This window comes from Cuculus canorus, chromosome 7 (assembly GCF_017976375.1).
Source record: "Cuculus canorus isolate bCucCan1 chromosome 7, bCucCan1.pri, whole genome shotgun sequence".
In the NCBI taxonomy this organism is placed as follows: Eukaryota; Metazoa; Chordata; class Aves; order Cuculiformes; family Cuculidae; genus Cuculus; species Cuculus canorus.
Genome location: NC_071407.1, coordinates 13,308,330 through 13,324,695, shown reverse-complemented (window position 1 = coordinate 13,324,695; position 16,366 = coordinate 13,308,330). Strand labels below are relative to the sequence as shown.

The following is a 16,366-nucleotide window of genomic DNA, read 5'->3' as shown; positions in this document are numbered from 1 at the left end:
TTGTAACACAAAGCAACAGATGTTGAGGAAGTGGTAAAATGCACTTTTGTGTGAAGAGCATGTGAAAGACCTGAAAAAAAAACAGACCAAGAAGAGGATTTCTGCATCAGCAGCGGGAGCCTGGCAGCTGGGCCAGGTGTTGTGCTTCAGAGCCAGGAGGCTGTCAGACCCCAGCTTGGGCTGAGGCCGTCTGCCTGCCCTGCTGTGCCACCAAAACATGAGCTACTCAGACGATCCAAGTGCAGTAGCCTCACCACTACTGACCAAAAATTCCTTCCATGAAAACTATGTGTGAGCATATCCATGTCCTGGAAAAACAAGGCACAAGCCAGGTCTCTTGCCCAACTGTGCACACAGGTCCTGTCTCTTTCCTTTGCCTCCTCTGAATGATGGTCCTCATTCCTCCTATGCCCCATGGGGACAGATATATGGGATTAAGATGGGGTACATACGTGTGTGTGTTGATCTTATCACCAACCCCTGACTGCACACCTAGGACCAGCCTGCAGCCACAGTGGGACAGTGCTCCGCCTCGGGCAGGGCTTACCTCACTCCTAAATTATAGGGATCTTTTCTGCCCCAGGCAATGCCCTTCTAAGCATGTCTGCAGGCATGTGAGCTCCTCTGCACTCCAGCCACAGTCGCTTCCACGCTTGCAGGACCTCCCCTGGAGCCACAGGTATGATTAACTTCTGATTCCAATAAGATGTGAATCCCAGCACGCTCTCTTCCCATTTGGCTGGTCCCTTTGAAACAGCAACAGCTCTTTTGGAAGTTATGACTCCAGTATCAGTCCTCGCTTGCTCGTCCTCCTTGCTTATCTACTGGACCTCCCTCATGCTGTCCTCCGGTCATACGTGAGGAGAAATGGGGACAAGTGGAGTAGAGGACTCGACAACAGTGCAGACCTCAGTGGCACGGAGATGTACAGCAGGAGGCAGGATCTGGATACATGTTTCACCACATTCCTCACACCTGGATCACAGCTATTTTAAACTGTTTTTCCATCTCTCAGACATATTTTGTGCCGCTGCTCCCAGAGATCAGACACTTCCCGCTGGTCTCTTGGCAGGTCCTGCCCTAGGATTCTGCGTTGTTCCCGGGGCAGGGTGTTTGGCCTGGAGGGGAGTGTGTGTGTCCCCATCCATCAGCTTTGCAGCCCTGGGTACTTCCAGCAAGCTCTTGCCAGTGGGCAAATCCTGGTAAACAACCTGGAGGCAAAATCCCTGCCCCCCATCCATCCCCTGTGGCATGGATGGACTGGTAAAGAGTCTTTGTCCTGAGCATCTCCTCTTCCAAGCATAACCCCACCTCTGCACACCGCCTGCACCTCAGCTGCCCACGGCCCCATCTCACAGAGAACTCATGCTGCCATAGGCATTCTGATCACCACTGGAGGAGAGGGGCTGAGACTGAACCCGCTGGGACACCTTCTTCCCAGGCACAGGCACAGCGCGTGGGTTCCCTTGAGTATCATCTGGGACAGGTGGGGATACCCCAGCAGAAGCAATTTGGGTGTGCACGTGTGGGAGCGCCTGTGTGTCCGCCTGCCTCTGTATCTTGCTGTGTGTCTGCCTGCCTCTCCACCTGCCCATTTTTGCCTGTTTCCTTGCCTGTGCATCTGCCTGTTCATCTGTGTGCGCATCTGCGCGTGTCTTTCTGCACATCTACTCGTCCTTTTGTCTCTCTGGCTTTGAGCACGTGAATGCACGCGTTTTACTGTGAAAGTGCCTGCACATGTCTCATGCCTGCACGTCCGTCTGTCTCTTTGGGTGCGTGACCGCGTCCATTTGTTGTGTGCTCTGTGTCCGTGTGTCCGTCCATCCTTAAACGCATCCATCCTTCTGTCCCGCCCCTTGCCCGCCCGGCGCCACAGCCCTTCAGCACCGTGGCGCACGGACAGCTCCCGCCGCCTCCTGCCGCGGCGGCACCGGGCGCGCCATGTGCCCCGCTCACCGCCCCGCCCGGCGCCGCGCACCGCACCGCGCACCGCATCGCCCCGCCCGGTACTGTGCACTGCCTCGCTCACCGCCCCGCCTCGCTCGCGGCATCGCCCCGCCCGGCACTGTGCACCGCCCCGCCCCGCTCCCCGCCCCGCACGGCACCGTGCACCGCCCCGCGCCCCTTCACCCGCTCCCCGCTCCGCTCTCCGCACCGCCTCGCTCCGCGCACCGCAGCACTCCTCGCCCCGCTCCCCTCACCTCGTCCCCCTTCTCCGATACGCCCCGTCCCGCCCCGCTCCCCACTTCGTTCCCTCCGGAGCGCGCCGCCCCATCCCGCGTCCCCACACACACACCGCGCCTCCCTTCGCCGAAGCGCCCCGTCCCGCTCCGCACCCCCTCCCTGGCCGGAGCGCCCCGCCCCGCTCCTCCCCGCGCCCCTCGCACACACTGCGCCCCCTCCCGCATCGCGTCCCCCCGCCCCGCTCCCCCGCTCCGCCCCGCCGTACTTAAGCGCCGCCGCGGTGCCCGGCTCTCCCGGCGCCATGAGCTGCAGCGCGGGGCCGGCGGCGAGGGCCGCTTCCTCCTCCTGCCGCCGGCCGCCCCCGGCCGAGGCGCCGGAGCCGCGGCGGGCGAGCGAGAGGGAGCAGCTGCGCGGCCTGAACGAGCGCTTCGCCGGGTACATCGAGCGCGTGCGGGCGCTGGAGGAACGCAACCGAGCGCTGTCGGCGGAGCTGTCGGCGCTGCGGCGGCGCTCGGACGAGCCGCGGCGGCTGCGGCAGCTGCTGGGCTCGGAGCTGCGCGCCCTGCGCGCCCGGCTGGAGGAGGCGCACGGGGAGCGGGCGCAGGCTGCGCGGGAGCGGGCGCGCCTGGCCGAGGAGACGCGGCGGCTGCGGGCGCGCTGCGAGGAGCAGGCGCGGGGCCGCGCGCAGGCGGAGCGGGCGCTGCGCTCCCGGCAGGAGGCGGCGGACGGAGCCGCCCGGGCCCGCGCCGAGCTGGAGCGGCGGGCGGCCGCGCTGCGGGACGAGCTGGCGGAGCTGCGCGGAGCCCACGCCGAGCGCCTGGCGCTGCTGGGCGCCTCCGCCGCTCCCGCTGCGGCCCCGCCGCCCCCCGCGCCGCGCCCCGACTTAGCGGCGGCGCTGCGGGAGCTGCGCGCGCAGTACGAGGCGCTGGCGGCGCGCAACCTGCAGGCGGCCGAGGGCTGGTACCGCGACCGCTGTGCCCGCATGCAGGACCGGGCGGCCCGCAGCCAGCAGGCCGTGCGGGACAGCCAGCGAGAGGCCGGCGAGTGCCGCCGGCAGCTGCGGGAGCGCCTGGCCGAGATGGAGAGCCTGCGTGGCGCCCACCAGGCCCTGGAGAGGCGGCTGCGGGAGCTGGAGGAGCGGCACAGCGCCGAGGCAGCCGGCCTGCAGGTGAGCCGGGCGGCGCCGAACCGGAGCCCTCCCCGCCGGGGGTCCACGGCACCGAGCTTCATCCCCCGGGTGCCGCCTGCCCCACACTCGGCACCTCCATCCATCCATCACAGCATCTGCTTCACATGCTTCGTGCCCCATGCACGGCACCTCTATCCATCACAGCATCCTCCCGTGCATTGTGCCCCACTCACGACACCTTCATCCATCCCAGCAGTCTCCCCGAGTACTGTATAGTGCCAAGCACCTTCATCCCATGCTTTCCCTCTGGTGCTGTGTGGCACCGAGCATCCTGCTCCCATACTATCTGACCCACACTTGGCACCTCCATCCATCCCAGCAGCCTTCCCAATTACTGTTTAGTGCTGAAGATCTTCATCCCACACTTTTCCCCCCTGGAGCATCCTCCTCCTGTGCCGTCTGCCCCAGCGCTTCACACTGCCATCCCAGCAGCCTTCACCAGGACTGTCTAGCACCAAGCATCCTCCTTCCATGCCGCCTGCCTCTGCACTGGGCACCTCCATCCATCCCAGCAGGCTCCCTCTAGTTCAGTCTAGCACCGAGCACCTTCATCCCTCGCTTTCCCCTGGTGCTGTGTGGCACTGAGCATCCTCCTGTGCAGCCTTGCCCCAGCGTTCGGCAATTCCATCCCAGCACGCTTCCCCTAATACGGTCTAGCACTGGGCATCTTCATCCCTTGCCTTCCCCCGGTGCTGGACCTATCCTTCCCCCGCCCCGGTGCTGTGCAGCGCTGAGCATCCCGCAGCGCTGTGCTCTGCAGCAGCTGCTCCTGTGGTGCAGGGCGCCCCATTCTGATGCGGTGCCCCCCCCCACCATGCAGCCACTGCTGCAGTGCAGGCAGAACCCCTTCCAGCCACCAGCTGTGTGACACCAAGCCCTCTGCCTCCCACAGTGCCCCTGCAGCACTGGGCATCCTTGTAGCCTTCCTAACCCCCTCTCTGCCCCACGCAGCACCTCCTGCCCCACTGCGGCACTGCCTTTGCCCACAGGCAGAGCTATAGAGTGCAGGTTTTAGGGGGCAGGTAGGGCCAGGGCACTCTTTGCATTTGGCAGTGCAGTTTGGGGCATCATCCTGTCCCTATGCTGTCCATTAAGGGTCAGCTCCAAAATTGCCCACGTTTTCCCTGTCATCATGGGTGATTCCTTGAAGCCGTCTGCCCAGGCTTGGCCCCTCACCCTGTGGCTCTTGGCAGCTGCAGTGCAGAAATGGGAGCTCTGCAAACATAAAGGATGGATTTGCAGCCAGATCCCAGTATCTTTTATGTCCCTGGAAGGACTCACGTGAGGCAGACAATGAGTGCTTCATAGCTCGTGTTCCATTCCCACGGCATTGTCCCATTTTCTTCTCACATGGAAATGGTCATGATTTGTAATAAAATAAATCCTGACGTTGTTCTGTTACATGGCTATTAAAAGATCTGTGGTTTCTAAATCAAACCTTTTCTTTCTAAATACTGAACCAACTGCCTTACGTCATACTTGAAGGACACTGTTATTTCATGCCCAAGTAATGCCTTGTCATTTTCAAGGCCAGTTTTTGCCAGGTTCTCTAGAACTTGTGACTGTAGGTCCAAGCTGCTTGCAATCTTCCTAATAGTTGAGGGTTTTCTTTGACAAATATTGTGGAAATGGGCAATATACAATATTTCCTGTAATGAGTGACAGGATTACACACAATAATCTTCTTAAATAGCCATGATGCCATGTGAAAAGAGGGATTCCAGGCACAACCTATCAATTGTGGAAAAAAAATAATGTGACTGGATGAAACAACACCATAAATGAAATTGCTTTAACCACAGCAGAGCAGCTTTTTACCATGTGACACCCAAGATCTGCTTTAAGTGTGGTAATACTTGGGAATCTTTTGAACAATGTGCATGTGTAGCAGCTGAACGATTTCCCTGGCCGCAACCAGTGGAAAGTGTTGGAAATCTGTCTGAGAAGAGACTATTGCTATTGTTCTAGCTTTTAAAATATTCCCGTAGACTGCTGAAGCAGGGACGTGTCTTCATATTCGTAGGCTATCCAGTCAAATCTGAGCCAATATGTGAGGGCTTCCCGTTTGGGGACAGGTTTGCAGTGGTGTGGGGAGAGGCCAGCTGGCAGAGCAGCGATGCAGAGGGGAGATACAGGCAGGGTAACGAGGGTGACCCATTTATAAGGAGCATTTTGTGCATGTGGACTGCAGGCAGAGGGAAGGGGGCTGTAGGCATGGAGGGTCAGAGCAGCAAGAGTGGGGCCGTCCTAGGTTAGGCCACCCTGAGTCCCTCCCTCCTGTCATGGCTTGGTGCAGCAGCAGTCTGGCTGCAGTGGAGCTGAGATTTTAATCTATATTGCAGTGACATCCACACAAATCCCAGGGCTTTCAAGTTGGTGCTCTAATGTTCTCCCCACTGCCCAATCCCACCTCAGAAGCACAAGCTCCATGTAGCTGTTTTGCTGCGGGAGATGGTCAGGGCAGCACAGGTCAAGGCAGAGAGCCCAAGGATGGCCCATAAGTGTCCTACAGGGTGCGATGTGTTCAGCTAACTTGACCGTGAGATGCCCTATGTTACATTCAGGATTAGCTGGCACTGCTTCTCCGAGGATCTTGGCGCAGTCTGGGCTTGTTACAGCAGGCTTAGCACAGCCCCCTGCTCCTTGGGCAGCTCCACATCTTGTGGCCTTCATCTGCACCAGGAAGGTTATGCAGGACACAAAGGAGGGAACAGGATGGGGACAGGGACAGAATGGGATGATGTTGCAGGACAAAACTTGGTTGCTAGAATAGAGGAGCCAGAAGCAATCACAAAGGCCTGGCTGCGGGAGGGAGTGTAGGAGAGCAGATGTTGGCAGTGGCCGGTGCAGGGCTTTGCAGGCAGGGCTGCACCATCACTTAAATGCAAACTGCTTACTCATTCCTGCTCTAGATCCGGCTCCTCTGGTGGCACAGCAGGGTGGCTGGCAGCAGGAAACCATGTAGCTGGGAAGATCCCTGTATGAGTGGGTTTCACTGCTTTCAGGCTGCTGCTTAGATGTCTGGATGCATGTGGGAGAAAACTCGGCTGCTTGTTTTCTGACAAAAAATAGAAAATATAGTTCCCCTTTGTTGGCAAGGAGGTCTGGCCTCAGACTTCTCATCGCAGGCAGAACTGGATGTAGACGCTGTGGCACAGTGAAGCTGATGGGAAGGATGCTAGAAGGATGTCGTCACCAGCTGAGCACCCTGGCTCTCACAGGGCAGGGCCCTGACTCTCTAACCCCCCAAATTCCTGTGTTCAGGGCTCCGAGGAGTTTCCTGAGGAAACACTTCTGAAGCCAGCTCTTTCCTCCTGTCCCAGAACACCAACTCTCCTTCCACCACCCAGACATTTCCAAACCCTCCCTATGCCCCTCAGATGCAGGACTGGGGCCCTTCTCCCAGCAGCTAAGTGCTGCTGCAGTGCTGAGTGCTCTCCTTGTCTCGCTGAGCCACCACCCCAGCTTTGACAATGTCCAAAACTTCCTCTGTTCTTGGCAGCTTTCCCATCCCTCTGCCGCAGCCTTGTCCGCCACAGGACTGGGGTCTCCAGGGCTCCACCACTACGCACTGTTTGTTTCCACCCATCTCACAGATCATGCTGGAGATGGGAAACTAAAAATCCATCACTGTTTGAGGCCTCCCCTCCCCGCACACACTGCCAGCTCTGCCAACGTCTCCATTCCTGTTAGCATGAGATTTCATGGTCCCAAGCTCCGGGTTGGATGTGCTATTGTGAACCAACTGCCCATTGCGGTTTCCCTGTCTTTGCAACAGGCAGAGCAGAAAACCCACAGGAGAGGTCCCTGCTCCAAAACACATCCCTGAGCACCCTTGCCTTTGCAGGACACCATCGGGCAACTGGAGGACGACCTGAGAAACACCAAAAACGAGATGGCTCGGCACTTGAGGGAGTACCAAGACCTGCTTAACATCAAGATGGCACTTGATATCGAGATAGCTGCCTACAGGTAAGGCTGCTCTGACCCTGCTCCACCCAGCAGCCTCTGAACCCCCAACCCCGCCAGACTGTGGCATTTTCAAGGGCCCAGAAAATACCTGGGTACACACTTGAGCAGTACCATGGTGTTGCTCATCTCCCCTGTACGGACCTGCTGTGCTCCTGACCAGGGAGCAGCCATGGCTCTGTGTCATGCCTTGATCTAGCAGCAGTGAGCTGTGTTGCCCAGCCGTCCCCAAGGCAGTGTTTTTTAATGGGGACATTTGGGGTTGGAAGTCTGTCTCTTTTGCAAAGTCAGGGTAGATGCAAAAGACACAGTCACTCTGTTTCGGGGTTTGATTTTTCTGGAGTTTCTGGATAGAGAGGACGTAGCAGTCTTGTATCACTTATGGCAAGTGATTGACCAAAGCATGTGATTTTGGAACAGTTTCATGGTGCAGTGCGACCTGAACCAGCATTCGCTGCGGGTTGGGGTGATGGCCTGGAGTGCTCAGACTTGCTCGCAGGTCACAGCATGCCCTCAGGCTTTGCAGAGGTTTCATATTAGGTGTTCCTAGCCTAACCTCTTCCCTTGTGATGTGCTTGCAGGAAGCTGCTGGAGGGAGAGGAGACCTTCTTTGGCATGGGAAGCTCCAGCCTTTCACCACTCAATCCCCTCCCCAACCCCGCTTACTCCTTCCAGCCAAGAGGTTTTAGTTCCTCTACTTTGTCCTTCAAGAAGGAGGAGCAAGGAGAGGTTATTAAAGTGACATCTAAAATATCATCCAGCCGGGCTGAGACGATTAAGGGGAACATAACCTCTGCCAAGAAAAGAGGGAGATTAAACCTACATGAAGGAATCATTGTGAATGCAAAAATGTAACTGTAAGGAGCCCGTCAATTTTGCATTTGAGGGGGAACAGTCTCCACTCGGCCTTTAAATTGCCCCTCTGGGCATGAAACTGCACTGGGCTTGCAGGAAGCCCCTGTTAGAAACACGTAATGCCCCGGGGACACCAACCTGAGGCCACTTCCTCAGGGTCCTGCAATGCAGAGGCCGAGCTTGGCACATTGCTCCCTTTTAAATGGGGCAGAGGCACGGGCAGGTAGCTAGATGCATGTTGGTCATTGTTGTGGTGGCACAGTGGACTCGTAGCACCCAGCATCCCTCCTTCCCTCCTCCTGCAGTGGGTAAGGGGGGCTGTCTGGGACCACGGCTCAGCTGGCTCTCCAGAGAAGGGGGTGAGGGAAACAAGACATAGTTTCAAGGCTACAGACCTTCATCTACTGTCCAAATCCACGTATAGGTAAACTCTTCCCCACTCCTCAAGCTGTAGCCATCTACTTCTAATTCCAGCAGCACAGAAATAGCCATACTGGACTGTAACCACACCTGACATCTAGTCTATGAGCCACTTGCGTTTTAAACTATAAGGAATGTTCTTTTTATTTGGTCCTCACAACTCTTATCTGGGTTTTGGCAGTGTTAGTCCTGCCAGGCATGCAGGGTTTGCTAGCAGCAGGCATACAGGGATCTGGTGCATCGGAGGTGAAGGCACCACCACGCCACAGGCACAACAGCTCATCTGGTGTCACTGGCTCTGAAATATTGGGGTCTACAGGGTTCCTTGTTTGGCTGCACAATCGTCACAGGAAAACCCCACGCTCACATTAGCATCATGCCCCAGCCGGCACTGGGAAGCCGCAGGACGTCTGAACACCAGCCTGCAAAGCATCCTCGTCTCCGCTCACTCTTCCAACGTGTGCCAAATTTTATATAGGATTTACAACCATAGGTTTCCTTAAATGCCTTAAAATTGCCAGCAATCGCTTTTGCAAGAGCCGGAGACCCTGCGTGTGCGTGTGTTGTGTGTCAGTGCCCTGGCAAGGTTATCATCACGAGACCTTACTGCCCTCGCAGTGGTGCCAAAGTAGTTCCTGGAACCAGCAAGTCGTTTGCTCGCAGTCTTTCCTCTTCTGTTGTAAGGCACAAGTTAATAATTAAAAAGAAAGAAATAGTTACACATGGATTGAACTGAGCTGTTTTGTCTTCTTTGCTGCTGCTTTGCCTCAGGAACGGACCTCAGTGTCCGGCCCGCAACTGGTGCAGTCCCTAGCGAAGAGCTTGGTGTCAGGCCGTGGCTGCTGAGCTCTGCTGCTGGGGCTGCAGGGCAAGGCTTGATGCAGTGGGACGTGTCTGGGTCTCACCCCCAGGTGCCTGTCATGGTGGTCTTGCTTTGTGGAAGAGTTCATGGCCGGCTGGCCGAGGGAACAAGGTCTCCCATGGCTGAGCACGCCCTCATTTGCCCAGAAAATGGGCTCTCAGGCTCTGATTTGCATCAGAGGGTGAAGTGAGGGGCAGCTTTTGGAGGCAGGGAAGGGGGCTCAGAGCATGGCTGGGGCAGCGCATCCCACCAGCAGAACAGCCTGGAGCAATTTGGGGTGCCCAGGCGGAGCTGGGGTGGGGACACCTGCAGAGCTATGTCCAGGGCATTGGCACATTAAGCAAGGACCAACCTCCAATATCTCCTGGCTCAGTCAGTTAGGAAATGCAAACACACAGCATTTATCCCAAACCATGGGGAGAATTAAAGGCAGATGTGACTGTGCAGCTAATTCAGCATGTCTGAACCTCAAATACCCTCTAGTGCTGCTTTGTTTCTGTCCCCTGAGTATAAGCAGCCTGACCCCTCCTTTCTTGCCAGCGCAAGCTTCCTTAGGGATTCCTGCTTGCTCAGCTGGCTAAAGGCTAGCAACAAAGCTGGGAATTTTACTTTGGTGATAGCAACGTGGAGGGGGGCAAAGCAGCCAGGGGGAGGACGAGGCACTGCTTTGGAAAACAGCGGCTTTGCATGGGCTGGCTCTAAAAATCTCCTACGTTTCTGGAGCACTCCAGCATTTTGGTTCCTCTCTTGGTGTTAAGCTCTAGAGATGAGACAGGAGTGGCAGGCAGGGAAAGGACATTTAGGCTACACCAGAAAGGACCTGATGAGATTTTACATTACCTTAGTGTTTTGATGGCCTCACAGGATCTGAGGTGCCAAGCTTTTATTACCCTGATGGTAGCAAATGATTGACCAAGGCCACAAATGCTCTCCAAGGACTGAGAGTGAGCAAGAGCTCTGGCAGGAGGAGGACACACCACTTTCCTAAAGGACAGAACCCAACCCATAGTGCTGCGCAGCAAGGAAAGAGCTCCCAAGGGGGTGCAGGGCTGCCCCCAGCTCTGCAGCAGCCTCCCAGCTCCCCGTGTCCAGCCTCTGGCCACAATGCCTGTGCTGTGGGACCTCGGCATCCCAGTGCGGACGCAGCCCCTGGGGCCAGATTCCTCCAGGCATTTCCCAGGGCTCAGCCCATTTTGGCTGCGGGATCAGAGGAGGGACTGACTAGTGCCCTGCAGAGGCAGCTGAGCCCCACCTGCCCTGCTCCTGTGGGTCCCAGGTCGCTGCCAACGTTGGGTGAGAAGGCCGAGCTCCTCACTGAGCATGTGGTGGTGTGGGGCCTCTTCTTAGCCCAAGGAAGGCCCTTGCCCACACTCTCCTCATCTTTAGAACAATTACAGCAGAGAGGGCCAGGCCTGGCTCGGCACGTTACCAACCCTGACTCCAGCTACCTCCCTCCAGGCCTCCATTTCTATTGCTGTCTTCTTCAAGGCTACTCCTTTCACCTGCCTGAAGGCTTCTGCAGGGGAAACGGGGCAATTAATCCTCTTTGTGGTCCCATCTTTCTTACTGGGTTAAACCCCAAGGCTGCCAGAAGAAAGGAATGAGTCACGCTGCAGACGCTTAAAGATTTACACCTCTGCAGAACCTTGACCTCTCAGATGAAAAGCAGCTGTGGACACAAACTGCACTACCAGCTTGGGAAGAAGCACAGTGGCCACTTCTCCATGATGCTGTGTTGCCTTCACCTTTGTGCTGGGAAGAAATCCAGCCTCCACGCCACCCACCACAGGGCTGGCCATTTTTTCCCTGCATGGAGATGCCGGCCCATGCACCGTGCAGTGGTGCGTTGAGGCTTCTCGGCTCTGCTCATTTCATTGCCATGTAGGTAAGATGAGACAATCTGTGGGATGTCGGCTGAGATGGGTCTAGGTCATGTTCCTGCTGCTCCAGTGATGGAAGGGCCTTGTTTCCACTGTGATGCTGGAACCAAAGGCCCTTCAGCTCCACCAGAGGTTCTTGAAATAACTGTGTGCTGAGATGCACAGCTCCTTAAAAACAGAGGGAGCTGCTGCACACAGAGAAGTTTTGCTAATGACGCTTGTCTTGATGCTGGAATTCATTAGGGAGAAAGCCCAAGAAAAAGCAGCTGAAGGAAAAAAAACCGAATATTTTCCTCTAGCAGGGATGCAGACATCTCCTTTTCCAGACTGGGAAGAAACCTGTCATTCAGCAAGAAGGAATCAATAGGCTTTGCTCTGAACTGCCTCTTCCAGCACTTTTGGGTGGGTCCATCCAGCTCTCTTCCCGACAGCTCCTAGCACAGGGACCTCCCCAGGGAGAAGAGCAGCTCCTGCCCCCCATGATGTGCACAGAGCCCCAACGCCAGCAGCAGAACAGCTGCATCTGAACCATCCCATGTCCACATCAGCGGGGCCTGACACTATAAAGCAAAGTCTATACCAAAATAGCAGGAGCTATGCCAGCCCATTCCCTCAGGTCTTTGCAGGCATCCGGGATCGAGGATCACTTAGCAAATGCAGTGCAATGTGCAAGGTGGGTGCTGCTTGCAGGGGAGATGAGAATGCTCATTGATCTTGTTCTGTCCCAGCTGATGCCAGCTGAGCCAGAAGGGCTGCAGAACTGGGGTCTGCAATTATGGGGAAAGGGAATGCACTTCTACAACAGGGCAGTGCAGTCTGTGCAGGGGAATTCATCCAAATCCCTGCAATTCACCCAGCTAAACGAGAGAGGAAGCTGCACTTCTGTGACAAATGACTGCATCCTTGTTGAAGCAGAACACACCGCCAGGACACTGCTGCCCAGGACTGCCTCCAACCCTGCTTGAGCTCGGCTGCGTCCACTCTGACACACAGAATGAGCAGCGTTCATGCCAAACACAGACGTATCTGCTTAGATGGAAAGAAAATACTCAGAAATTTTCAGAGTGCAATTCCGGAGTCCCAGGCACACATTCCCTTGCTGCTCATAGATGGGAGCAAAGCTCTGGAGGTGCTGTGAGCAGCAGTTCTGAAACAACAGAGGCACCAGAGTCTGTTCCTATTGTAGCAGGGCCAGCTCTGCTCCTCTGCCTTTGTACAGAGGCAGCTGCTGGCTGCCTGCATCCCAGAGAGCACAGGATCCCGGCTTCCCTACACTCAGAGCAGCCTTGTGAATGTGCTGACACACACACAGTCATTCTCAGAAGGTGTAACATGCCCAGACCCCATTGTGGTCTGTTTGGAGATGGCATTCAGAAAAGCTAAGGCCAGACTGAAAACTGTTTGTGCTGAGGCTTAGAATATCATTCAGTTTAAGCAAATTTTCAATGGAAGTACAAAAAGCCCCTGGGTCTCAGACACAAGGTACCTCATTACCAAATTCCTGGTCCGCTAGAGGCCCGTTGGCTGTATGAATGGTTGGCAAAGACTGAAGCAAGCCAAAATATTCTCAGGCCAGATTCTTAAAGGAGCAAGGATGATAGGATTACAATGGGATTGAATGTCCCCATTATCCCCCAGACCTTTCCCCAATAATTGTTTTTAAATCTTTTTTTATACTCCTCAGCTTAACTTCAGCCACATTTGAGAGAAATGAATGTCTCAGATATTAACCTCTTACACACTTCATGCAAGTAGGTATATGTGAAATACGTTAATTAAAAAGTTAAGCTTCCCTTAGTGGACACTGGAAAATCCACTCAGATGGAAGAGGTTACACAAGCCAAATTCAGCCCACTATCACTTGGCAAAATTCTAAACAGGTAAAAAAAAAGTCTTCAAAAGAAACACGCTTGGTTGCTTTGGTAACAGGTAGCATCACCAGTCCTGTTACATCTGCATTCACAAAGGGGATCTCAATAGCAGTCTTAATTGCATACCCCACCCACCCAGCAGGAATGTGGAGTTTACACACAAAGCACTTCATAGAATTTATTGCTCTCAATGGACAGAGCCAAGAAGTGAGGAACACAGCCCAAGGTCACACAGTGAGCCAAGGACAGAGCTGAAAAGAGAATGCAGGCACCCCTGCATTGTTGACCGCTCATGCAGAGCAAGTCCACCATTACTCCGGTTCTGTATGCTGCGGCACACAAATAATCTGTTATTTTATTGCCACCGATAGCTGAAATGTTTTCCCATGTCCTGTGAGGAAGAAAAAGAAGATTGCAGGTTCTTGAAGGGTACTGAGCTTCCCACCCAGCAAACTTACCTTTCAGTCCCACGTATACGCAAGGAAGGGCAGACCAGTCCATCATGTAAAACGACCGTGCCTGTCACCACAAGCTACAGAGAAGTGTGCTGCAAGCAGTGTGCTCTGAGCACACTGTGGTACCTTGGAATGCCTGGCTCCCTCCCAGTGCCACATGGAAAGGGCTCCAAAGCAGCTCTCCTAAGAACACACGATTTTTCTCAATCTCTGCCAAATCCCCACCACCCACTTTTCTGCTGTTAATGTTTCCCTTGGAAGAAAACATACATTTCCAAATAGACTATTTTACCAAGCAGTGAGAAAATACAAGCTCTCTTTTCTACTTCGGTAAATATTTCTTTTGCAGATCACTGCTGCTTTGACGCAAATATACTGCTGTTACACTAAATCAAACCCAGTAAAGAGACAGCTCCAGCAAGAATTCTGCAGCTGCAGGGCGCCCAATCAATACTGCATTTCACCTTAGACAGGATTATCACTTATCGCTCAAAAAAAAAAATAGCTTGACTTATTCAGTGATTAAACCAATATCTATAGCAACTTCATGAAACCTCAGCGAATGTGAATAACCATTGGCTCATTCAAGTAAGTGTCTCTCAAGATCACACAGGTAAAATTCAGCTGAACTAGTTAGGATTACAGGAAGGAAAGGAGGAAGAAAAACCAAATCAAAAGCAAAAGTGGTGAGAATGCACTCCATCTCTTGGCAAGTATCTATCGCAGCAGAACAAATACCTTTAAAGTACCTAAACATTCAGGCTGGCACCTGGTGCACTCTATTGAGCATGCAGCATGTTAGAAAGTTTATGAGGACAACAAAATGATGATGTTCCTTTTGGATGACGAAGAAGGAGGTGTAATACAGAAAACCTCCTACATCTCTGTTATTAGATTCTCTTTCAACTGCTGAAGTGAATCTACATTTGTATAGAGCATAAATTTAGTAATAATGATAGTCCACACTGAAGAAAAGTGAAAATAGAAATGCCAGGGACGTAATTCTGTTAGTGACTGCTAAAATGCATTACCATAAATCATGGCACATAAATGCCCAATAAGTCCCTGAAAAGAAATTCACCACAGACCAGTATTGGACAGGCTTGCATGATTTTTCAGTAAAAAGTTGTTTCACACCTATGGAAATAATTAAGGGTTCTCCTGGGTCATGCGTACCACAGTCTGGTGGCCATGCAGATCACGACTGGGTGCAATTGTGGCGTTCAGAACACAGAAGATAATTATCCATTGCCCCCCAGCGTCCCTCCGTTTAGGGGGCTCAGCCACACACTCCACTTGTCTCTTGAACCTTTCCTGGTTATTAAACAAAGAAAATGGGCAGAATGTAACCAACACAGCTCCATGCTCATGACTGTATAGTAGCTTCATTCTGCATTTAAGAAGTCCTGATGCTAGGGCTCATTGTCTCCTCTGAGAATTAGCAGATCTGTAAAGCAACTCAGAATTAGGCTATAGTACATATAGTATTTAGTTAGGATCTGTGTTAGCCGTGACATTGCTAAGTAGGTAACCTGAAAATAAAACTAGAGCTATTTCATCAAGTGAGGAAACAATAGTGTCTGTGCAACTATGAATGACTCTCAAGCACACCCTCCCTCACTTCCAGAGCACGAAGTTCCCCATGAAAGCAGTGATGCCATCCCAAAGGCAGCCTGTTGTTACAGAAGCTCTTCGATCATCAGGGCCAAAAGCAATGGGAGAAAAGCCAAGGTTAAAAGGAAACCAACAGAAATAAAGCAGCAGGAGAGCTGAAAGAAGACCGGCACATTTAAAGCAAGCAGACTGATGATCTTTATGCTGGAAACCGCACAGCCCACAGATCAGCCTCGGCAATAGCTGAGGGTCACCCCCGCTGCAGGCTCATGAGCCAAGCACGCCCTGGAGGCTACTGCGGGTGCTGGAGAGCAGACGAAACAGCAGCGCCTTCAGGGTAAGCTTTGAGGTGAAAGACAGTAGGATGTTCAGCTGGAAAAACTAAGCTAAGATTATGATTTCGGAAGGCAGATGAAGAATAAATAAAGAGATAAGTGTACAAAAAGGAAATGAGAGATTACTTAAGCACTGATACCAAAATATCACAGCTAACAGATCTTCAATCCTCCTCATTAAGCCACTACAAGAATGAAGTAGGAAGCCTTTGCCTTCTGCAGTTTAGCTGGTACGTGGTTTACCCTACAGCAAACATCTCTTCAGCCATCCAGAAGCCCTTTTTAGAAAAAACAAACCAGAAATTGACACTGACATCAGAGCCAGCGGCAGCATCTTGAAGCTAAGCAAGTCAGCAGTACCCTAGAATGACATTGATTGGAATTAACTATCAGCTTCTGCACATCTGTTAAACTTTGCAAATAAGCCCTTCTGTTGACATGAAGTTCAAGCCTGGATTAGGGGAGAATTTGCAGTGTAATATGTGACAATACTGCTAACTTTTTTTAAGCACAGAAACCAAACCCATGAGAGGTAACAAAGCAGGAAGCGGCAGTTTGGAGTATACGAGCCAGATGCCTTGTATAACGTCAGGACAATCAGAGCAGCAGAGAAAGATCTGGTTCACAGGGGCCTCGATAACAACTGCCATAAACATGAATGAAAACAATCTAGAGGTGGCTCTGACAAGAAGATGTACATATTGAGGAAGAAAAGGGTCCTGTAACTACATA

The 16,366-nt window shown here is 53.5% G+C and overlaps 1 protein-coding gene across 1 annotated transcript; it reads left to right on the top strand.

Annotated features, from left to right (window-relative positions):
* Positions 1–2,449: 2,449 nt before the first annotated feature.
* On the top strand, positions 2,450–9,317 carry INA (internexin neuronal intermediate filament protein alpha). Its single transcript, XM_054071735.1, has 3 exons — positions 2,450–3,352; positions 7,221–7,345; positions 7,924–9,317. Exons 1-3 carry the CDS (start codon positions 2,486–2,488, stop codon positions 8,195–8,197), a joined length of 1,266 nt encoding a protein of 421 aa, XP_053927710.1. The 5' UTR covers positions 2,450–2,485; the 3' UTR covers positions 8,198–9,317.
* Positions 9,318–16,366: the final 7,049 nt, after the last annotated feature.

Bases quoted from the DNA above. Each gene is read 5' to 3' on its own strand.
- INA (XM_054071735.1), top strand. From the start codon at position 2,486: ATGAGCTGCAGCGCGGGGCCGGCGGCGAGGGCCGCTTCCTCCTCCTGC. The intron at 3,353-7,220 runs GTGAGCCGGGCG...TTGCCTTTGCAG, and splicing joins CCGAGGCAGCCGGCCTGCAG to GACACCATCGGGCAACTGGA. The intron at 7,346-7,923 runs GTAAGGCTGCTC...ATGTGCTTGCAG, and splicing joins ATCGAGATAGCTGCCTACAG to GAAGCTGCTGGAGGGAGAGG.